The 25,117-nt window shown below is 40.8% G+C and overlaps 1 protein-coding gene across 2 annotated transcripts in view; it reads right to left on the reverse strand.

Annotated features, from left to right (window-relative positions):
• The window catches only part of LOC140541872 (dual specificity testis-specific protein kinase 1), a 41,609-nt gene that overhangs the window by 2,336 nt on the left and 14,156 nt on the right, over positions 1–25,117 (reverse strand). For both annotated transcript variants that reach the window (XM_072664670.1, XM_072664669.1), the window contains exons 2-8: positions 13,211–13,404; positions 11,625–11,746; positions 8,093–8,141; positions 7,743–7,892; positions 1,388–1,555; positions 1,052–1,135; positions 453–539 (exon numbers count right to left, since the gene is read on the reverse strand). In XM_072664670.1, coding sequence (XP_072520771.1) covers positions 453–539; positions 1,052–1,135; positions 1,388–1,555; positions 7,743–7,892; positions 8,093–8,141; positions 11,625–11,746; positions 13,211–13,390 — 840 coding nt within the window. In that variant the 5' untranslated portion in view covers positions 13,391–13,404. The remainder of the gene's footprint in view (positions 1–452; positions 540–1,051; positions 1,136–1,387; positions 1,556–7,742; positions 7,893–8,092; positions 8,142–11,624; positions 11,747–13,210; positions 13,405–25,117) is intronic.

Genomic DNA, 25,117 nt, shown 5'->3' on the forward strand with positions numbered 1-25,117 from the left:
GTCTCTACGCTGCAGCATCGCCCTTTCCACCTCATCCACAACTCCCCAACTCATCCCGGAAGTACTGGATGGAGCACCACCAACACAGTTCCACTGCTCCACAGCTCAATGCTGGGGGGCTTTATACCCCTCTAGCCCACGCCTGGCATTAGGCAGCATGGTGCCAGTAGGTTCATTTCTATCTGCTCCTGAGAGTCCTATTCTATTGGCAGTACTTCTCTGCAGGGACTAGACAAGCTGTGTGTGTGCATGTATCTGCACATCAGTGTCAGCAATCGGTGCATCTTAAAGTAGCTGAATGCATTAATTAGAAGGGGTGTCCACAAACATTTGGACATATAGAGTATCCTGAATGTAATAATATAATCATTTAATGAATTCTATCACATGCCGCTGGGTTTTCAGGAGATACTGTTCTTTGCTTGATTACTTAGTACAACAGTATTACTTACCAAACAACAGCTGGCTGCCAGGTCCAGTACACTCTGTGGACAGCCGGTAACCATCTTCCTGAAGGCGGAGACATCCAAACCATAGTCCTGAAACATGCAGACATGCATAGGCTCGTTATACGAAGCTGTACGAGAGAACATACTGTACGAAACGGAGTGTAATTTGTCTGCACTGTATATTAGCATGATTGTTAGCTGCCTCCATAGAAGATATATTATATAGATATAGATAGTGTTTCCTCTGAATATCCTGAGTAGCTCCTGTTTGGGCATTTGGGCAGCTTCTGATTGTCTCCATTCATCTTGCTGCTGACTGTCATTTTTCACTTTTACCCTTTTAACTGTTTCACTGACCTGGTTCTTCTCACAACATGCTCAGAATAATGTTATCTGGGCTTCATGTGGATCCATTGTTTGTTTTCTTTGCTGTCCAAGGCCTCAGAGTCTTCAGCAGCACCCAAGTTCAAAGTCATCAACGTTTTTTCCCATCCTGCTTTACTGCTAACCAAACATTTTTCTGGCTTCCTTATGAATTAAATGAAAACTTCCTATTTCTCATCGTTGTTGCTATAGGGGATCGATTGCACTATTATGATTACCTGAGTTCTTGGCAGGATTTCTGGGTCTGCTGGGATTCGGGCCAGGATTTCACACAATACGATCCCGAAGGAGAACACATCCACCTAATGAAACCACAGAGGGCCAAATCAGCCAGCCATAAGCAACACCTAAAGGAACATGCTACATGCACAGGCAGAATGAATCATCCAGCAGGACTGGGCTCAATTCTCGAGTCTGGTTGCCAATGATGATGGGGATGAGGATAATGATGATGATGATTATGATATGGTAAATATTCAATGCAGTATCATTTAATGTTCCGGCTCAGAGAAACAGGATGGCTGTGTTTTGTACTGATATGCTACAGCTGTCACCTTCCGGTCATATGGTTCTCCGCGCAGCATCTCCGGAGCCATCCAGAAGGCTGAGCCGACGAGCGAAAGTTTCCTGTCTTTCGCTGGAAGCTCTACGACCTCTCGGGCCAGGCCGAAGTCCGTCACCAAAGCCTCTCTGCCTCTGGGAGTCACCCTTATCAGACAGTTCTGTATGAGCAAAGCACAAACAGTTACAATACAGTTGTTGCTCACCATTCTTTACACTAAACAGCAAGAGTCTTGTCGACAGAAATGGTCTGAAGTGTCATGAAATAAATTATATATACTATTACATATGTTAATATTTATAAAACAATATAAAATGTTATGAAAATGTAAACAATATTAGATAAAATAGAATATAAAATGTATATAAATAATAGAATGTTGCAGGATTATGTTGCAGATGCAGGTAAACATAAGTAAAGCCCCAAAGTAACAAGAATTTCTCATTTTGGAGAAAGCAGTTGATACACCGTATGGACAAAAGTATCTGGACACCTGCTTGTTTACTGTTTTTTCCAAAAGGGGTATTAAAAAGGTTTTGTTGGAGTGACTGTCTCTAGGAAGGCGTTCCACTAGATCAGGGAGCATTGCTGTGAGCATTTGATTGCGTTTATCGACAACAGTGTTAGTGTGGTCAGGATGTTGGATGGTCACCACCCAATTTACCCAATATGTGCAAAACATAGTGTATCTTGTAAGCTAGTCTGAAGAACAAAGCTTGGTTCCACATTTCTCCTTTTCCTGTGGATGTGTTCAATTCCAACATCAGCAGCTCACCTGATTTACTGTCTTTAAGCACTGATTTACCAAACCAGGTGTTGGAGCATGTAAAATAATACTAGAGAAAAACCTTGGAGATAATCCTTTATTAGTCCCACAGTGGGGAAATTCTCAGTGTCACAGCAGAAGGTAAAGGTGCACATATTTGTCACTGTACAGCGAAATGTGTCCTCCGCATTTAACCCATCTGTGGTAGTGAACACACACACCCAGAGCGGTGGGCAGCCAACTCCAGCGCCCGGGGAGCAGAGAGGGAAAAGGCCCAACAGTGGCAGCTTGCCGAGCCCGGGAATCGAACCTACAACCTTGTTATCGAACCCACAACCTTGTGGCTCTAACCACTAAGCCACCACTGCCCTAGAGATAGCAAGACACTCAGTTACAAAAACGTAGATAAATTACCACTATATACACAATATAATAGAAGTAAAAAAGCAATAACAATATTATTTACAGATTATTTACAGGTAATTGCAAATGACTCTTAATTGCACATGTGTGTGTGTGTGTGTGTGTGTGGAGGGGGGGTCTCTATTCCCTAAACATATGTGTGTAGTTTAAATGTGTGTGTATGTGGTCCGCTGGGAGCAGTGCTGGTTGTGCAGTCTGACGGCAGCAGGAAGGAAGGACCTGCGATACCCCTCCTTTACACACTTGGGGTGAATCAGCCAGTCACTTAAGGAGCTGCCCAGTGCTGCCAGAGTCTCATGCATGGGGTGGGAGCTGTTCTTCAGCATGGATGCCAGCTTGGCTGTCATCCTCCTGTCTCCCACCACCTGCACTGGGTCTATGTTTTAATGAACACAGTAATGTAGAGCCATGTATTAAATATTAGCCTTATGTGCTTTAGTATGAATGGCTTTTTGCTAGTTTTACATGTCTTCTGACTTTCATTTCACAATCTATTCAAATTCAGTGCAGAAACTAATGAAATACTCTTACTGCTGCTAGTTGAGTTAAGTTTTGTTGCCAGCAGATGGCAGTCTAACTTTGCAGTTCTCATTCCCAGCCCCACACACAATACACACAAACAGGGTGACCATGTCCAGTTCTCAGAAAAACAAGTAGTGTTATGTTCATATGTCCATAAAAGACCACCTGAGACCTGGCTTCATGGTAGGATCTTACAATCAAGGTGTAGGACATTGGAGAACATGAACCCCCAAGCAACATTCTGGAGGAATACATACAATTTTTATGCAGTTAAACTACTTAGGGCTTCTTGGTTACCTGATTTTACTCAATCACCTCATTAAAAAATATATTAAATGTGCTGTCTCAAGAAAAGGGAAATGATTATTTGCTCCTAGGTCTACACAACCGAAAAATGAGGAAAGCGATGGCTGAAGTTCTGCAGCAGTCTACTGAAAGGCACACAGCATCGATGGATATAGCAGAACTCCCAGACTCTCTTTAAAGGCCTGGTTCAATGAGGTCTGCCGTCATCACCCTCCAGCCAGCGTGAATTATTCATGGCTGACCCTGTGCTACTCCAAATAGTCTGAACTGACCATCGCTCCTCTGTTTTGTCCTTAGTGCCTCTGAGCCGCCACAGTGCAACTTAATAGCTTTTATCTCACTCTGTTTCTTACGTTCATGAACAGCACGTCTAGACGCTTCATCAACCTTCTGATTCTAATCCAAAGAGCAGTAGTGATGACTATTTTCTTCAATAGTAGGGGCTATCTGAAGCAAAAGCAAGAGGAACCACTATTGGTTCCACAGAGAACCTTGCAATGGATGGCTCTGAAACTAAAATCATCTAATTGCAAGGGTTCCTAACAGTGGTTTCTGACACCTACAAATGTCCAAATGTTTGTGGACACCTCTTTTAATAAATGCAGTCGGCTACTTTAAGTTGCACCCATCGCTGACAGAGATGTGCAACTGCACAGCTTGACACACAGCTTGTCTAGTCCTTGTAGAGAAGTACTGCCAATAGAATAGGACTCTCTGGAGCAAATAAACATGAACCTAATGACTAATGACAGGCGTGGGGTAGAGGGGTACAAAGTCCCCCAGCATTGAGCTGTGTTGCTGATTGCTATGTCCACTGAATGCAATCAAATCCTCACAACAATGCTCCTTCAAAATCTAATAGAAAGCCTTGTTCCCTGGACAATAGAGACAGTTACTCCAACAAAAGCTGGATAAACACTGTTTTTATTGCCCTTGGATTCAGAAGAAACAATGAACGCGCAGGTGTCCCATTACTTTTGTCCATATAGTGTATATATATATATATATATATATATATATATATATATATATATATATATATATATATATATATATTTAAGAGCAGGCTGTGTCTTGTCTTGGACGCATGGGTCTGTGTTTTAACAGTCCTTGAAAAACCCATGTAGAACCTTCTAGAGGAACAAAACGTGGTTCTTCCCATGTGCTGCCCTTCCTGAGGACATTTAATAAACTGACCTGAAATTTGCTTATGGAATACAAATCTGCCACTCTAATAAGGTGGTACAGACACTGCTAAAAGTTGGGGGGACTCCAGTCATGTCTGAGGCTGCTTACATAAGAGCCGGCGGGACTTTTGGGGTAAAAAGTGCTGATGAATGGAGCAGACTAAGAGCTCAGCATCTGGTCTGCATTAGACTCTCCACCATAAGTGCAGTTTCTCCATCTCCGCATGCAGTGGCCTCTGATTATACGAGTATCTGGGGAACGCTTCAGCCCAGAAACCTCACAAATGCTAAAATTAGCATGAGACGCTGCATTTAAACCAAATACTGCACTGGTTTCATACAGTGCTGAGCAGAGGCTGGGTGGAGTTTGCTGAAGAATGGTAGAGGTTGTTTCAGCTAGATGCTAAATGCAAAGAAAATAAATGCAGGGTCTATTATGGGAAGCTCCACCTTACATGCTGATGTGGCTAAAGATGAATGGAAGCAAGTTGCTGCCAAATAGCATGATGTCATTTTGGATAATGCTACCGGCTGAGTATTCTTTTTCCTTTACTTTTAGCAACATCAGCATCTTTGACTTTTTAAAGGAACACATTTTTAACAATCTCCATCTGCTGCACCTGTTGCATACAGCTTATTTCCACAGAGAGTAGTTTAACATGTTTCTCTGGACCTAATAAATAAACAGAATACCTGCTGACTGGAAACACGCTTATAATAGAAGCCAATATGGCTGAAGCAACTGACCAGTGGCTTATTTTATAAGCATGGTTGGTTCAAAACAGAGTCCAGGAATCTGCTTTCAGTCCACGGTTCAGTTTTAAAATGCAGTGTTCAGATTACAGTAACAACACCATCACTGCTTGCTTTTTAAAACTCTGAAAATCTGTTGGTTTGAAAACATGTATTTATTAATTGTATTATTTGACACTAGTATATCTACTGTTAATTATATTGCCTGAAACAACATGTTATAAACCTGAAAGTTAACCATTTAAACTGTAAATGCCTCATCATCACCACTATGGCATTTTACAGTTATACATTATACATTATCATCGCTGTCACACAAAAACCTTTTCTGTACACGAGTAACTTTACAGGAGAAGAGGAACCAAAGCCTTCCTAACTTTCAATGGTTTTGGACATTTCTATTGGTCCACTCATGATGAAATTTTAGAATGTTGGACATTTCTATTGGTACATACATCATGACATTTTGGGAATTGTGATTTTCAACATTTTTATTGCTCTATTTATAATAAAATTTTGGAATTAGGGATTTTTAACATTTCTATTGATCCATGCATCATTTTCTTTGGTTCATTTTGGACATTTCTCTTGGTCAATTTCTCATGAAATTTTAGATTTGTAATTCTGGACATTTCCATTGGTCCACTCATCATGAAATTATGGAATTTAAAAGTTTAGACATTCTTATCAATCCATTCATTGTGAAATTTTAGAATTTATTTGTCTATTCGTCACAACATGCTGGAATCTGGAATTGTGAACATTTCTATTGGTCCATTCATCATATAATCTTGAAATGTAGAATTGTAGTGATACATTTTGGACATTTGTATTATTCCATTTTCTATTGGTTCACTCATCATTAAGTTTTGACACAATGTAAAGAACAACTGCCAGATTTGCATTAAATCAAAAAGTAAAAAAAGGCAAAAATGCATGACAGCGACAAAATTAATCACACATAACACATTTACATTTTTGGGAGTTTGGCCAGTATACTTCATGTTGACCTCATTTAATGCAACATTTTTTTTCCAGCCGCAGTGACCACTGAGTGAAACATGCCTATTCGTCCTGGGGGAGAGTGCTAGGCGGTTCCGTGGCTGATTCTACGTGTGAGCTGTGTGGTCAGTAATCCTGTTGGTCTATTGTTCATATCTAAATGGCTGACAAATGGGTCTCCGATGCCAAACAAGGGTAGAGTAAACACTAAAAGACGGGGTGGGTGGCTGAGGCTGGCCTATGCACTCATCATGCATTATGCATTTTTCACTAGATGTGGGAACAGTGTGTGTGTGTGTGTGTGTGTGTGTGTGTGTGTGTGTCTGAGAGTGGGAGTGAGTGTATTAGCATCAGAATGGGCTGGCCTTGTTGCTTCAGTTCTCCTCCCCATCACTACAGGCTTGGTGAGCACTTGTGTGAATCCTGGCAACTAATGACCTTCTTACACCCAATGTGTGTCTACTCCCATGTCTGGTTCTATGCACCTAGAGAGGCCTGATATAAACACTCACTGCTCTGTTGATTTCCACTACAAATGAACTGTGAGCGTCTGTATGTAGGCTAACGGTTCTAGCTTAAGCTACCTATCCTAGCACATTAGTTAAATGACAGTTTCCAAATGATTTATTATTAAGTATTATTATTTTTATTATTATTTTATTTATTTTTAGTAAGTACTGAATATTATTATATAACTGACTGTTTTAGTTATTGTATTCTGAATTAATGTGGGAAAGACATTAACAACCATAGTGATTTTTATGGTACATATTTCACCATTAGGCTGTTTGACAACCATAGTCTACTGTTAAAAAACTACATTATTTAGTAGAATAATAGTTTATTCTGATTAATAGTTTATTTATTTATTAGTTTGTGTCCCCAATGATCAGCAAAAGTGGGACCTAAAATCTGATCAGCTCATTCATAAGATAAGATAATTTTTATTAGTCACACAGTGGGGAAATTCTCAACACGTGGCAAGGCAAGTGATGTTTCTGGAATGTATTTGACCATAATGTTACGTAATAACCATTGTCTACTGTTAAAGAAATATATCTATTTTGGAATATTTATTAATTTATTTATTAATATCCACTTTTCTCCCTAATAACCAGCAGAGGTGGATTCTAAATTCTGATTGGCTCATTGATATGACATGCATGTGGCACAAGTTATTGTATTCGGTATTAATGTGGCAAAAAAAGTATATATGTATATATAATCAGAAAAATATATAAATATATATATGTATATATAATCAGAAAAATATATAAAAATGGGCCAACTTTTCAGTTCTGATTATTATTATTATTAAAAATATGTGATTTTTCACCAAAGCCAGTAGTTTAAATAATGAGTAAGACTGTGTGTGCTGAAAGTCTTACCTTGGAGTTGAGGTCTCTGTGGTAGATGTTTTTATAGTGTAAGTAGATCATTCCTCGTGTGATGTCTGAAGCCAGATCCACCTTCTCTCTCCAGCAAAGAGGAACATCTTTTCTGGCTAGCAGCTCCTCCAGACAGCCACCACTGACATACTAGAGATATAGAGAGAGAGAGAGAAAGAGAGAGAGAGTGAGTGCAAGTGTGTGAAAATCACTGAAAGGTGTTGAAAAGCAGTGTCTGTGAGCAGCTCACCCATAATGCATAAGTCTGAGCCAATAATTCAACACTGTTGACTAGATTGTAGAACAGATTTGGCCAACATGGAAACAGAGCACAGAGAAATGAGTCTCACCTCCAGAATCGGGTACAGCTTGTCCTCTTTCACACAGATCCCCAGATACCTGAAATAACAATGAGAGAGGAGAGGAGGTCAGCTGTGGCCTACATCATCTCAGCTACAGCTGAAGAGTTTCCTTCCAAAGTCCTGTATTATACTTCTTTATCTGCAACTATCTGAGGAGTTATTACACATAAATTGAAACAAGCATAGTTTTATTTCTCATGTTTTGGCAAAACGTCTCATTAATGCAGCTGAAATATCTGGTGTATGTGTTCAAGGTCCACGCCCAAACTGATAAGCCAAATAAATGGCTTTTAATACTTTTTACTTCACCTCTAAAGATCTCTTATCTGTAGGTAACGGTTCAGAATCTCAATTGTTTGGAATTCAACAAAATACAGAGGTTTTAATACAGATCTAAATGTTTAAAAAGGTTCTAATATGATATGAGTCCTGTATCTCTTCACAGCTTACTAAATAATTATTAAACAGGTGTAAAAAAAGAAGAAATGTTAGCTGTGAATAAGCTGTAGATGATTTTTAGAAACTGAATATGCAGAATGCTGGTATTTCAAAAGTAGTAATGAAATGTATGGATTGCTGTTGTTGTCATTTGATATAGATTTTAATGTAACATCATGTTAGTCCTAAAATAGTTAAAGTATTGGTTAAAACATCTTTAAATATCAATCAAACGACCTCTATTTTTCTAAAGTTCATTGAGGGTGACCCTCATTTTCACTGTAGCCGAGTATTTACAGTAAACAGGGGCTGAAAGAGAAAGCAAAATAATATTTCATCAACTAAAATCAATGGACGTAAATGAGCTAATGAAAAAACACTAAACACTGCTTAGTGAGAGGTATAGCTGACGTGCCAATGTGCTGCAACTATGACCTAGGAGAGAACAATTCTTGAGCCATGCCGCCTGGCCGTGCTCTCTCCGGGTGAGTAGATGGTGCTTTCTCCTTTCATCACTCTTAAGCGATGTTGGTCGGCACAGGCGTGTGATAGCAGGTGTGGTGAAGCTGGTGACCCGACGCTTTCCTCTGAGCGTGTCGGCTGACCAGCAATGCCACATCGGCAGCAGTTCAAAAAGAGCTAGTGGTCTTTATGCTACTAGTGTCAGGAGCGCTGCTAGTTGTGCCAGGTGGGTAAATTTGCCAGATGAGTTGACATAAATGGCATAAATAAAACTACAATTAGAAGATATAAAGGTAAACATTTATTAAAGAATTAAATAAATAACCTTAAAAATAGGTCAAATTAATATATTGTTTATAATATGTAAATTACCCTTTTTGTTGCAATATGGGACTTTTAAATATTTTTTATGTATGTAAAATGTTTTCCCTCTTGGAAAATATCCATTATCCATCCATTAATATCCAAAATATCCATAACCAACAATCAGAACCATGAATTTAGGCCTTCAAATGGTTCATTCTTCGAAACTGGTCCTGGTTCAAAACAGAACTAACCTTTAAAAAACCTCCTTTTTAAGGGTCTATAGAAAGTGGTATGTATACTTTTATATACGTGTATATATGTGTTCTAGCCTACTGGTCAGAGAATACACTGTCCCTGTAGGTCAGGACATTTAGTAATGAGCTATTTTTGAAGCATTTTCCAAAGCAGTGTAATGTTAAATACGTAACTGCCTGAGAGACTGTGTGACTAAGATTACAGGTGCGGCTGGTTCCAGGTAACTGCAGAGCTGTGATAGCTTATATCTGTGTCTTTTTACGCACAGAGTGTTTCGATAAGCACTTTGCCCTTTCCTTTCATTATGCAATAAAACAGACCACATTTAGATTGCTTAGATAAACAGCATGCCTTGTGGGGTCACACTGCATCAGACTCTCCTCCATCAGTGGCGGACGTCACAAGCCCGTGTTTGCTCACATGTATCAATAAGTGGAGGGAATAAGGCAAGGGAAAGCAGCCTTTTCCATGGAAAGTCCTCCACTGTGTTCATATAAACTGTATTTTGATTATGTTCCACACTTGCTGGCAACCACAATCTGACCTGGACAGATGTATTCGCCTTGACTACTGCATTTGAAGCATTTAGACAGTAATGGATGAAGGTAAGGGTTAACAGGTGGCGTCATTAGACCCAATTTACAGTGGCACGTACCCCAGTGAAATGCTGCTGTGCCCCACAAAAATCACAGTGGAACAAAAGTCAAATTTATCATGAATTGCTGAGGAGAACTACAGGACACGCCACACACTGCAGGCCTTACATGTCCCAAAATGCCTTCCATAATGAGCGGAGAAATGCACAATTGCAAATATTTAAAAGAAAGTCATCCACACAGACAAGGTAACGCTAGCTCATAGCTATGTGTTTTAGTTATAGCCACTGAGAGTCAGTCTACATATTAGACCACTAAGGCAAAAGCATTAATTAAACTAGCAGAGCTATCAGTTACATTAGCATAGGCTTTGTTTATGCTAGCTGATAAAAGGGGCACACGCATATACACACTAGTTCCCTTGACTCTGCGCCCAGAGGGCAGTGAGGGTAAGGGGCCTTGCTCAAGGGCCCAACAGTGGCAGCTTGCCAAACCTGGGTATTGCACCTATAACATATAACCCTGTCTTTAATAGCCCAGTGCGCTAACCACTGAGCCACCATCACTGCCCCATTGATAACACAAGCTTGCAAAATGGGCTTTGTGGTGTAGCCAATTTAACAGTAAACTACTCCTTTTAAAGGCCTGGGTTATCTAGCTAACATGAGCTGATGATGCAAAGATACAATCAAGAAATATTTCATGCATGTGCATGACAGTAATATTACCAATATAATAATTAGTAATAATAATAATAAAAATGTATATCAACTAGTAATATTATTAGGTAAGCACAGAGGAAATGATGTGCAACAAGTAAGTAAGTAATTAATAAGTAAGTAATTGATTAAAATGTACACAAATCCAATAATAATGCATAGTTAAATTCCCTGAGAGCTCTTTCTTACCGTATAGCCTGATGGAGACGCCCATGTATATAGTCCCATGCTACCTATGCTTCTTTTTCTAAAGGGACACATTTTGTCCTATAATAAAGATTTGTCCCTTTAAAGCTTCCTAGTTTATATTTTTAAGTGAAGTTTGTTAGAATATTTTAAAGTCAATAAAGTAGAATTATGCAGAATTATTGCCCCTGGCTCCCCCTACAGCTGGGGGGCGGGGGGGGTCCATTGCAGTAAATACAAATCCCGCTTTAAGCTTCCCCTCATGAACAGCTGTTCGCATGCCTTTCTGGACCAGCGGAGATATGAAAACAGCATATGAAGGTTAAGAAGTATGTGGACTAGTAGAGGCAGTAGAGCGACATTATAAACATTATAAACTAATATGACTTGACAGAAATGCCTTTCTCCCAGTAACAGTCAGTGGAGCACCAACATGGTTCTAAAGATGTTATTTTGAAGTACAATTACTACATGATGTTGCTTTTGCAATTGCTTACTCTTATTTCTCAGTTAATTGGTAGACAGACAGTATTGTTACTGGCAGAGAGAGACAGTTACCTGACTATATTGGGGTGAGAGAGTTTCTGTAACAGGCTGATCTCTCTCACAATGCTGTCCTGGTCCACGTCGTTCTTATAAATCTTCACCACCATCACCTTCCGTGTGCTGTTGTGCATCACCTAAAAAACAAAGACATCACACAAGAGAAAGATTACAACCCGAGAACGTGAATAAAATGATTTGTGAAGGGCACAGAAATATCATTCATTTACTTTCCTGACCACTTTCCTCTCTTACTGACCAATGTTACCAACATTACCAATGTTCTGCTTTATGTTCTGTGATATTCTGTATTGCTGCATCCTTTTAACGTTTCCATCCATCACTGTTCTCATTATACCCACACATCCACAATGTGTCCAAATGTTTGTGGACACCCCCAGCTAAATGCATTCGGCTACTTTAAGTGGCCCATTGCTAATGCAGTTATGCGAATGCACACAGACAGCTTGTCTAGTCCCTGAAGAGAAGTACTGCCAATAGAATAGGACTGTCTGAAGTAGATAAATATGAACCGATTGGCACCATGTCTACTGCCAGGTGTAAGCTAGAGGGGTGTAAAGCCCCCCAGCATTGAACTGTGGAGCAGTGGAAGAACTGCGTTCTCTGGAATGATGGATGGTGCTCTGTCCGAGTTGGGGATGCGGTGAATGTCAGGAAAGCACCGGGTCCCCAGCTCCTTCACACCAGCTAACAGACAGAGTGATAAGGGGAGAGAGTGCCATCTACTCATCCAGAGCATGGCCAATTGTGCTCTCTTTGACTCCGGCTGCAGATGGCAAAGCGGTATGGCTAAGGATTCAAACATGTGACCCCCAGGCCATAGCGGCAGCGCATTAGGCCACTGAGCCACTCTGAGCAGAGTGTTAATTTATTAGCATTGCTGTGTTTGTGCTGTTAATTAAAGTCGTATTGCTTCGGTTTGTTCAGGCGAAGAATTAAGGGGTTACAGGGTTATGTAATCTGTGCAGCGGGGGGCACCAGCAGGAACCCCTCAGTAAACCAGATTGCAGCCACAGGGCTGCCTCATGCTGACCCTGCTGTGGTTTTAGTGAATTAGTGCAACACAAAGTATGCACTGTTGTGTAGCAGCAGGTTGGTGCACACACACATAAACTCTCATACCCACAAACACCCACTGACTGAGTCATGCTATGATATCATACGTGATGAAAATGAAGCCACACAAGTCACAACAACCAATTTTTTCATGTGATGCAGACCCGAACTAGACATTTTATGTGTCCTGGATTTGTGAAATATTCCATATTGTCCATAAAAATCAACCTGATTATTAAATTACTGATAAATTGATTTGCATTTGTTGAATGTAATATTTTAACAGTCTACGTACTACTCATCACCAGTGCACTTTAGACAACAGATGGATTTAAGCAGTTTCTTGCAAGCTGAGCATGTGTGTGTGTGCGCGTGTGTTTGTGTGTGTGGGCCGGCTGAGGAACAACATTTTAAAATGGCAGTGAAGGAGAGAGAAAGATGTTAAATGCCACTTCACAGCAGCACACTGTGTCTGGATAATGATGACACACACACCTACACACACACACACACAGAGCTCTTGCCTTGTACACTTTAGAGAAGAATCCGCTGCCGATCAGCTCGTGGCTGAAGTTCTCCCAGAATTCCAGCTTCCGGACAGCGGTGCGTAGCTTCTGCCAGCGGTCAACATGGTAGTAGGTGTCCGATGACTCGCCATACAGAGTGGGGCTGGTAGGCTCAGACGACACATCCACCTCACACATCCTGGGGATTTCAGCTAAACACATAGAAACAGTCAAACACAGAAGATTGGGATATTAACTGAAGATCCAGGTATTTATGATACATTATACTGTACAGGCCAGAGATTTTAGGCACCTAAGCACATAAGTAAAAACCATCTCTCTCAGCTATAAGAGTTTTTACTGCAGAAACTTCAGATGTCAGGTAAACATAAATCCAGTAAAAGGGAACAAGAGCTTCTCATTTTGAAGAAAGGAGGTGAGATCAGTCTGAAGAACAGAGCTTGGTTCCAGGTTTCATCTGGACGCCCCCCAGTCCAGCTTTACCATCATTAAGCCCTGATTTACCAAACCAGGTGTTGATCTGAGGAGAACTCTAAATAATACTAGACTCCATGAGGAGAACTTTGGAGATGTTCTAATGATGAACACAGTGATGGAAAACCACCACCACTTTCTATAGGAATGTTGTTAGTATTTATTCTAATATCAGTGTTTTACTGAGAAAATAAACGCTTACTGACCAGGTTAGCTATAATTCACATTTCCACAGGGGACTAAAACTTTTTCACAGTATGTACACACATACAGTACACATACTTGAAATGTTTTAGTGTAAATGTATTAGTGCTTTACTGTGTGAAATGTAATACATAATTACATGTAAAATGACCCAGTACGGCACTTTCTATGTCTGTATTAATGAGATTATTATAATTATAAAATTATAATAAATATTATTATTATAATGAGATACAGATTATTACATTTAAGTATTATCACAAAATAGAAAGTCTGGAATCTATACTTTCTCTACTTCCTCCAGTAAGCTGAGTAAATAATAAGTCATGTGAAATTACACTGTGCTGCCAAGGGCTCAAGTTCCCTTTAATAGTTGATTGCAATAATTAAAAACGCCCTCTGTAAATGTTTACTTGTGTAACCATGTTCAAGCAGCTTTCATACTCCAAATGATGAGTGATTTTACTGGCTTAATTTAATTAATGTATTAGACATGGATAGGTTTTGTTGCTATCACGCAAAATGTTGTGTATCCAAAATGGCAATCCAGAAAATTCTTTTTAGCTTTCAGAGGAAGGCTTCCTACTAGATATTGGAGAATTACTGTAAAGATTTGATTGCAGTTAGTGAGGTCAGGGTGTTGGATGATCAACACCCCACCTCATCCCTAAAGTACAGGATAAAGCAGCACCATTCCTGAGAACCTGGCATTAGGCATGGTAGCAATTGGTTCAGGTACATTATCTGCTCCAGAGAGTCCTATTCTATTGGCAATACTTCTCTACACAGACTAGAAAGGCTATAAGTGTGTGTGTGTGTATTTGCACATCTATATCATCAATGGATGAAACCTGAAAGAGCCGAATGACATTCATTAGAAGGGGTGTCAAACATGAAAAACATTTGGACATACATTGTATGTTCCTTATATATTTCTCTAAACCTTTAAGGGGGTCTCAACATTAGATTACACCCAACACCCTGGCAGGTTGATCATGGATGTGTGTGTAGATGAAAGGAAACCCACATAAAAGCCTGATTTTAATCTCAGGGTACTCAATTAGCCCAATGAGGAGCCAAGTACTACCTTAGTGCGACACAGAACAAAGGCAGGGAAATAATAAAACAGATTAAAATAGATTTGAGCCGAGCTCAGAACAGGTGAGGGACCGCACTTCCGACAAGAGAGACAACCCACGATGAGATGGAAATGTGCTTGTTGTATAAATTCGCTCCTTTATGCTGCACATTTCCATTCAGCAGAAGCGGCTGTAGATACTGTCTGTACTTTACCTCAACAAAAAGTCCATTTAGGCAAACAGTGCAGAAATGGCTGCAGTTATCAACAGATCCTATCAGCCTAGCAACCCTGCAGAACCTTCCCCCTGATAGGAAAACCTACAATTCCCTGCAGCTACTTTATATGGCAGTAATCGAACAGTTCATTATTCATCATTTCAATTCATAAGTGATAATCTGCTGATAATTAGCCACCATATTGGTCCTGGCACTACAAACGTGCAATCTCCCAGTAGGGCGAAACCTAGAACAGGTACTATTGCACTGCATTCCTTTTTAAGAAATATGTGGTTTATTAAAGTTCAATACATGGACAAAAGTATTGGGACACCTACTTATTCCCTGTTTCCTCTTAAAATAGTTTATCGTGCTTTTGTTGGAGTAGTGGTCTCTACTGTCCAGGGACGAAGGCTTTCTACTAGATTTCGGAGCTGCATTGCTGCAAGGATTTGATGCTGGCGTGCTTTATACCTCTCTAGCCTACGCCTGACGTTTAGGCATGGTGCCAATAGGTCCATGTTTATCTGCTCCAGAGAGTCCTATTCTATTGGCAGTACGTCTCTACAGGGACTAGACAAGCTGTGTGTGTATTTGCACATCTGTGTCAGCAATGGCTGCAATATAAAGTAGCTGAATGCATTCATTGGAAGGAGTGTCCAAAAACATGTGGACATGTATTTCTATTCGCTAAAACATTATATTTGTATTATTTAATATTCAAATGTAATATAAAACTTTCTGCAGAATGTGTATTGTTACTTATTAAAGTCTTTTGCGGCAACCAATCATAGTAGCTCTGGCAGCTCTGTAAATGGAACTTACTGCTTGGGTTAGGAGCTCTATAATTCACATTTACTGCTACGATTATGAACTTTTTACACTGTGTTTGCATATTCTATTTTTCATAGACAATCTCAATATTAAAACATAACACCAAGTTCAAATAATAACTAATGACATCTAGAATAGTACACTCATAAAAATCAAGGTGCTTTAAATGGACCACTTTTGGCTCCTCTACAACAAGAGAAGGTTTTGTTTATTAGACCTGACCCTTAGAAGTGGTTCTTTACACCCACACTCATCTTACACACATCTCTATTACAAACACGGCCCTTCATAGAACCAGTAGTGGTTTTTTTCATGGCATCGTACCATTTGAAACACCTTTATATGTAAAAGTGTAGCTGCAGAATGTGAACTGCTTGGCTTCACCCAATCTACTGCTGTGCATGAATACTGAAACCCACAACGGATGCTAACATGCTGTCTTTGTTGCAGCACATAGACAGTGTTACCACAGCTGATCACAACTCTACTCACTCTTAGTGAATAATGGCATGTGTGGTGAATGTGCCACCTTATGAAACAATAGCTCAAATACAGAATACAAACCTATAAAAACAACAAAGTTGGATTTAAGTGACATATAGTCACTGGACACCCAATCTTTTCTCGAGTAAACATTATTACTGGAATGTACATTTATTCTGAAACGATACAATTATTTTACATAGTTAAAAAAGTTTATTTTATGTAGTTCAAATTCATTACAGGTACTACATTTCCCATAATTCCTAAAGCTTGAGCAGCTAAAACTTTCAGTTTGTTCAGGTTTTTACGTTTGTTTATTAAAAGAAAGTCAGCCTCTCAACAGTCGAGGTAATGATAGCTCATCAGCTGTAAGTTTTAGTCATAGCCACTTATAACCATATAACTTAGCAAACATGCATATTAGAGCCCTGAAGTTCTGACTCTGCAATGTAATTGGCTTAGAGTGCCAATAGAGGGTATGCAAGTGACGTCACGGGTTAATTGCAGTAAAAAGACAATTTTACAGGATGTGACACACTGATTTAATACAGTCACTATTATTATTATTATTATTATTATTATTATTATTATTATTCCCATAATGCCAAAGCATGTTTCCTAAAGCTTGAGTAGCTAAAGCTTTCAGACAGAGCCAGTTTATAAAAAAAAATTTTGAGCAGCATTGAGACTTAATATAATACAGTCTAATAATATAATAATATTTAAAATAAAGTCAGCCATGCAGACAAGGTAATGCTAGCTCATAGCTATATGTTGTGGTCAAGGACATTGGGAAGCTACCAAACATACATATTAGACCACTAAAAGCCATTAATTAAACTAGCAGAGCTGTCAGTTATGTTAGCATAGGCTTTATTTTATTATGCTAGCTAGTAACGGGGCATTGATAAGACAACCTTGCGAAATGAGCGCTGTGAGATATATAGCCAATATATAGAGTCTCTGAAATGTCATTTCCTAAGCTTTCCTTTAACAAATAATTTTTAATCTTTCTTCAAGAGTAGCAGCTGATTACACAAAGCTCTTGTTAAAGTTAAAACACACCACAGTGTTACGCAGTGTCGGCAGCTTGTGTTTGTGGCCCATTTTGTGAAACAGCGTGGAAGAGGAGCTTCCTGTCAAAGGCATGTTATCACATCTATATGAGACTTTACCCACAGTCCAACCACACACACACATTTACCAGAAAAACCAGCAGACGACAGCCCACCTCTGACGTCCTGGTAAAAAAGTGTGCATGTAAATGCCGTCTGTTTCAGCTGGGGTCCAAACATTAACCCTTGGAAGCTGCAGTCATTGCAGCATTTCTCTTATTCTCAATGAAACAAGCAATTCTGTGGAAAGTGGAGAATGTAAACTGGCATCTTATATGGTAGTAGTATTTGCCACAATCTCCTAACTCCATTTGAATAGTACAGCAAAACAAATGCACAAATGCAACCCCTCTCTGCTTCCAAGCGTTAACTCTTGTCTTCAGTGACGACGAGAATTTACACACGGGTGAGTAAATTCCGTCTGGGTGGGTATGCGGCCCTCCTGTCTCTTCTGAAGCTCTGGGTCACTATCTGAAAGTCATCTTCAGCGCAGGGAGGAGCCAATATAACAGTGAACTGCTCATTTTAACATGAGCTGATGATGCAAAGATACAATCACAAGGTAGAAACCGCTCAACCCTTTTTACAATCCTGTTTCCCATCAAACTGTTGAAATTTGCCAAGATTCCAGTTTTGAAGTCATTGGAGTCTTTTGGCTGTTCACATGCTGCCTAATATATCCACCCTTTGACAGAAGCCACTGTAGACGAAGATATTCAATGTTTTTCACCTCACCTGTCAGCGGTACTAATGTTATGGCTGACTGGTGTATAACTTGGTGGTTGGTGTGGCACAACATATAAAACCACTAGCTGTCAGTAAGCTATTAGACCATGTGGGAGACCAGGGTTCGATTGCCAGTCTGGGTGACCGTATGCTGTGCTACACCAATAAGAGTCCCTGGGCAAGACTCCTAACACTACACTGGCCCTCCTCTGTAATACGAGTCACCTTGTGAGTCACTCTGAATAAGAGCGTCAGATAAATGCCTTAAATGTAAACTTAATCTGATTTAGGCCTTTTGACAAAACTAGAAAGGAACTTAGGCGTCACAGTTTCTCAGCGTTTGAATGCAGGAGTCTGTAAAGACTTGCCCAGTGTAAGCCGACATGAGCATGAGGATACAGTGAGCAGAGATGGGCCTGGGTTTGCCTGACAGTGCTGGTCCTGAACTCCGCTAGCACAGCTGGGGAGACACTCAGTGAAAGTAGGGCAGTTGTGTGATGACCGTGAGCAGCCGCTGGGGAAAAGCACAGCCTGGCACTCTGACACAATTGGCCTGCTTTTTGTCGTTTAAGGCAGAATCATCCTCTGGCATTCATTACGCCAACACACACCCGCTTTGTTTCTTTTTTTCCAGCAGTGGACAAACAATCAGCCGTACAGCTGAGCGCCAATCTAGAAAACACTAACAGTCTAAAAAACACTTACAGTGCAGAACACACTTATAGTGCAGCCATTACTGCCCCCCCCCCCCCCGTCTCTCTCTGACACACACAAACACAGCTAGTAAACCACATACAGATATTGAGTACTGAAACCCAGCTGATATTTTTAGATGGGGTTAACCTCATGGACCTGTCTTCTAACTAACTAAGATAAGCATGCTAAAGATTATCCACATAAAGGTGCAATTCCTACTCATACCGCATGTGGTGCTTCACATCAGTGACACTGTGTGTCCTTGTTCCTTGAAAATCTATCTACATAAGCCACTGTAGCTGAAGTACTTCAGAGAAGATCAGCGTCTCAAACTACTGCTGTCCAAAAAACCCCGGCCTTGCTTCATTACTCAATGTGATTTGCACAAGAGCATACCACTGCAGCATGCCGACCACGGCGGGCAAGTCACCCCGAGCTATTTTTCCAAGAGCTAAGTGAAGTATTTTGAAAAGTGGTAAAAGCAATTCTTCTGTACATATGCACAGCTGTGCACAGCAAGCTTCATGTGGTCGCCTACTGTAGGTATATTGTATTATATATAGTACTGTGCAAACGTTTTTAGCACCTGTAAAAATTACAGACACATCGCTGATCCAAACAGACCCCAAAAGTTCTGTGGAGCGATTAAACAGACCTGGATGTTTTTGGGCCTACGGGCCTACAGATCAGCTGTATGTCTGTAAGGAACACCCTGCCTGCAGTGAAGCATGGCGGTGTCTCTGTGATGCTCTGGGGCTGCTTTGCTTCCTCTGGCATGGGAAACCTGCAGCGTGTGGAGGGCAAGATGACGTCAATCAACTGTCAAAAAGCTGAAGCTTGGGTGTCAGTGTCAATTGTCCAACAGGACAATTATCTCATATATAACATATATAAGTCCACCAAGACTTGGTTTCAAAAGAAGTCCTGGAAGATTCTGGAGTGAGCGTCACAATCGCCTGACAGGAACCCCACAGAAAGTCTTTGATGGGATGTGAAGAAGACGTTTGCAGCAGCAAACCCAAGAAAATTACTGAACTGGAGGCCACCGCACATGAGGAATGGGTGGAAGGTGGAGTCTGGCTATGCATCACGTTGCAGCAGGTCATAACAGCAAAAGGGTGCTCTACTAAGTACTAAAGATGCTTGTTGTGAAGAGGTTGACTAATTCTGAGACTAGGAGACTGAGAGATTCTGTAGTTGTCATTAAAAGTGTTTTTTTATATACTATAGCTCTAGTCCCTTGCAATGGAATGAGTCTCTGAAATGTCATTTCCTAAGCTTTCCTCTAACAAATAATTTTTAATCTATCTTCAAGAGTAGCAGCTGATTACACAAAGCTCTTGTTAAAGTTAAAACACACCACAGTGTTACGCAGTGTCGGCGGCTTGTGTTTGTGGCCCATTTTGTGAAACAGTGTGGAAGAGGAGCTTCCTGTCAAAGGCATGTTATCACATCTATATGAGACTTTACCCATAGTCCAACCACACATACACATTTACCAGAAAAACCAGCAGACGACAGCCCACCTCTGATGTCCTGGTAAAAAAGTGTCCATGTAAATGCCATCTGTTTCAGCTGGGGTCCATCAATCAATCAATCAATGAAACAAGCAATTCTGTGGAAAGTGGAGAATGTAAACTGGCATCTTATATGGTAGTAGTATTTGCCACAATCTCCTAACTCCATTTGAATAGTACAGCAAAACAAATGCACAAATGCAACCCCTCTCTGCTTCCAAGGGTTAACTCTTGTCTTCAGTGACGACGAGAATTTACACACGGGTGAGTAAATTCCGTCTGTGTGGGTATGCGGCCCTCCTGTCTCTTCTGAAGCTCTGGGTCACTATCTGAAAGTCATCTTCAGCGCAGGGAGGAGCAAAGACGTAGATTTGCAGATGTGTGATAAATGCGGGTCAAAGCTGATGTGCGTGATGTTTACGCACACCAAGTCCAGCTTGGCATCCAGTCACATAAAGCATGACATCATGAGGCTGTTGAATGGCCTTCACAAGTACATGACAGGCAGTAAATGGCAAAGTGCTTAAATGTCAGTCAGACCACTCTGTGGCACAGTTTCCTGTCATACAAGGCCAGACTTTTTGCTCTACTGGCCTTCAAACTGCCAACCAAACCAAACCAAGCAACATCAATAATGTGTGATCTATAAGCCAGACCCCACTTAAAATGGGGTTTTACGTATTTCCAGCTACCATACATGCACATGGTTTAATGAGAAGGAATCTTTTAAACAAAATGGCTGTGTCATTTTAATGAAGGCCAAGGCCTCTAGTTGTAAATCTGACCTGTGGACCATCTCCTCTGATAACAAGTATGGATGTTTGATTCCAGAAATTGTGGAAATCTGAATGATTGGGAATCAGTAGAGCAGGATTCCCCGTCAAAAGACCTGGGACTATTTCAAACCACACATGTGATTTTTATTAAATTTGAAATACTAGCAGTTTGGAGGCAGTTTGGATGCCAGAAGATCAAGATCATTCTGACCATGTATGACTAGAACACTTTCCACTGAATGGTCAGACTTTACTGCCCTTTACTGCCTGTCACACACTTGTGAAGACCGCTCAACATCCTCATGATGTCATACTTTTACATGACTGGACCCCAAGCTCTACTTGGCTGTGCATGATTGTTATTATGACCCCTCCCACCCCACCCATCTGAATGCAAGCTACAGAGCATTCCTCCAGGCTCAAGAAAAGATTCCTTTCCCACACTGTCCCACAAACAAGGTTCTTTACGGAACCAAACATGGTTCTTCTACGGCATCACTCAAATAACTGAATCTGTAGCACCTTCCTTTGTAAAAATGTAAGCAGTCAAGACAGCGGGACAGTGATCGATGGTCCTACTAAGCTGAATAACACATTTCTGTACCTTAGCTTCATTTACTGCACCACCTGTTTAGCCCAGTCCCTGAACATGTGCGATATTGCGCTAAATTAGCTAGATCTGTCAATGATGCGCTGTAAGCTCCTTCAGGTGGGTAGATGTTCTATCACTGACAATGTTGTTTCTTTGTTTTCCTCTAAGTAAAAAAACAGCCCAATGACTAGCCTCGATCTGCAAGTCCAGAAGCTTTGGAGTCAACTCTCAATTCCCAAATGTCTGGAATCTGAAAAGCGGCTGCGTATGGGATCCACTACCAGCCCTACAGTCAGAACCATGGCTGCTCATGCTAGGTTTGGCTGGGTTCAGACTTCAGGATCCTAGCCTGCTTCCACTTTTAAGAGATTGTGGTCTTTGCTTACACCTTTTAGTTAGCTTTAGCTCTTCTACTTACTTTTATTAGGCACACCTTAAACTATTTTAACCTGGCTCAGTGGACTCACTTGTCCTAGCACTGAGGACACAATGCTCCATGAAAAGATGGATTAGCCTGAACTAGGGCTGAGCAATTAATAGAACATTTACTGAAACTGACATTCATCCCATGTTGATTATTTCTGTGTTCATATACTGTCCCTGTAGTCACGTGACTCCGCCCCATCCAGTCTGTGACATGGGCTATGTTCAGACTGCAGGCAACTCGGATTTGTTTCTCAAATCAGATCTGATGAGAGGTCCATTCGCACTGTTGTCAGATCGGATTTGTTTGCATGTCCGCATATCTATAGATTAAGAATTTACAGATCTGCATGGGTTGCTGTGGTAATGGCATAGGTACTAACAAGCTGATTTATGGAAGTAGAAGCAGGAGAGATGGAGGTTGCTTTGGATTTGACATGGTCGTTGTCTGTCGCCTTGCGACTTTTTGCTCTACTGGCCTCCAAACTGCCAACCAAACCAAACCAAGCAACATCAATAATGTGTGATCTATAAGCCAGACCCCACTTAAAATGGGGTTTTACGTATTTCCAGCTACCATACATGCACATGGTTTAATGAGAAGGAATCTTTTAAACAAAATGGCTGTGTCATTTTAATGAAAGCCAAGGCCTCTAGTTGTAATTCTGACCTGTGGACCATCTCCTCTGATAACAAGTATGGATGTTTGATTCCAGAAATTGTGGAAATCTGAATGATTGGGAATCAGTAGAGCAGGATTCCCCGTCAAAAGACCTGGGACTATTTCAAACCACACATGTGATTTTTATTAAATTTGAAATACTAGCAGTTTGGAGGCAGTTTGGATGCCAGAAGATCAAGATCATTCTGACCATGTATGACTAGAACACTTTCCACTGAATGGTCAGACTTTACTGCCCTTTACTGCCTGTCACACACTTGTGAAGACCGCTCAACATCCCCATGATGTCATACTTTTACATGACTGGACCCCAAGCTCTACTTGGCTGTGCATGATTGTTATTATGACCCCTCCCACCCCACCCATCTGAATGCAAGCTACAGAGCATTCCTCCAGGCTCAAGAAAAGATTCCTTTCCCACACTGTCCCACAAACAAGGTTCTTTACGGAACCAAACATGGTTCTTCTACGGCATCACTCAAATAACTGAATCTGTAGCACCTTCCTTTGTAAAAATTGTAAGCAGTCAAGACAGCGGGACAGTGATTGATGGTCCTACTAAGCTGAATAACACATTTCTGTACCTTAGCTTCATTTACTGCACCACCTGTTTAGCCCAGTCCCTGAACATGTGCGATATTGCGCTAAATTAGCTAGATCTGTCAATGATGCGCTGTAAGCTCCTTCAGGTGGGTAGATGTTCTATCACTGACAATGTTGTTTCTTTGTTTTCCTCTAAGTAAAAAAACAGCCCAATGACTAGCCTCGATCTGCAAGTCCAGAAGCTTTGGAGTCAACTCTCAATTCCCAAATGTCTGGAATCTGAAAAGCGGCTGCGTATGGGATCCACTACCAGCCCTACAGACAGAACCATGGCTGCTCATGCTAGGTTTGGCTGGGTTCAGACTTCAGGATCCTAGCCTGCTTCCACTTTTAAGAGATTGTGGTCTTTGCTTACACCTTTTAGTTAGCTTTAGCTCTTCTACTTACTTTTATTAGGCACACCTTAAACTATTTTAACCTGGCTCAGTGGACTCACTTGTCCTAGCACTGAGGACACAATGCTCCATGAAAAGATGGATTAGCCTGAACTAGGGCTGAGCAATTAATAGAACATTTACTGAAACTGACATTCATCCCATGTTGATTATTTCTGTGTTCATATACTGTCCCTGTAGTCACGTGACTCCGCCCCATCCAGTCTGTGACATGGGCTATGTTCAGACTGCAGGCAACTCGGATTTGTTTCTCAAATCAGATCTGATGAGAGGTCCATTCGCACTGTTGTCAGATCGGATTTGTTTGCATGTCCGCATATCTATAGATTAAGAATTTACAGATCTGCATGGGTTGCTGTGGTAATGGCATAGGTACTAACAAGCTGATTTATGGAAGTAGAAGCAGGAGAGATGGAGGTTGCTTTGGATTTGACATGGTCGTTGTCTGTCGCCTTGCGAGTGACGCAAACTTTGGAAATCCAATTTGAGCAGCTAGATCGCCCAGAGCGATTTTCAAAAAATCTGATTTCATGTGGGGTTTTGCCTGTACAGACCAGATCTGGATATAATCTAGATATGCCAAAAATCTGGAGAGGGAAAACATTTGGGAGGGCAGTCTGAACATAGCCATGGAAGCACTGAGAGAACCCGAGAACCCGAACACTGAGCCAACTAAGCAACTCGAACATGTCATATAAGCCTTTATTCAGAATCGATGTCAAATATTTATTCGTGATATTGATCTGAGGTCATATTGCCCAGTACTAGCCTATGTGTAGTTTTTGCAGGCTATAATTTGCGCTAGGTATCTTAACATAGTCACTAACAATTTAGCAGGTAGTATCAATTTAGCAATGTTGACCCTGATTCTGTCTACAGCTGGTGGCCGTTGGATAAAAATTCAGATCTGACTGGATTCAAAGCTTGGTCCTGTTGTTTGGATCAAAATGTTTGATTAAAGCTCTTGTCCATAGAAGCCTGTCTTATTGTTTTGACCCTGTGCTGTTCCAGGAACTGCCGCTAAGTGCTAGCTTAGGCAGCCATTCAGAGAGAATTAGCTTTCAAAAGAACTTAATTGCCTGAAATAA

Source organism: Salminus brasiliensis, chromosome 20, assembly GCF_030463535.1.
Source record: "Salminus brasiliensis chromosome 20, fSalBra1.hap2, whole genome shotgun sequence".
Classification (NCBI taxonomy): domain Eukaryota; kingdom Metazoa; phylum Chordata; class Actinopteri; order Characiformes; family Bryconidae; genus Salminus; species Salminus brasiliensis.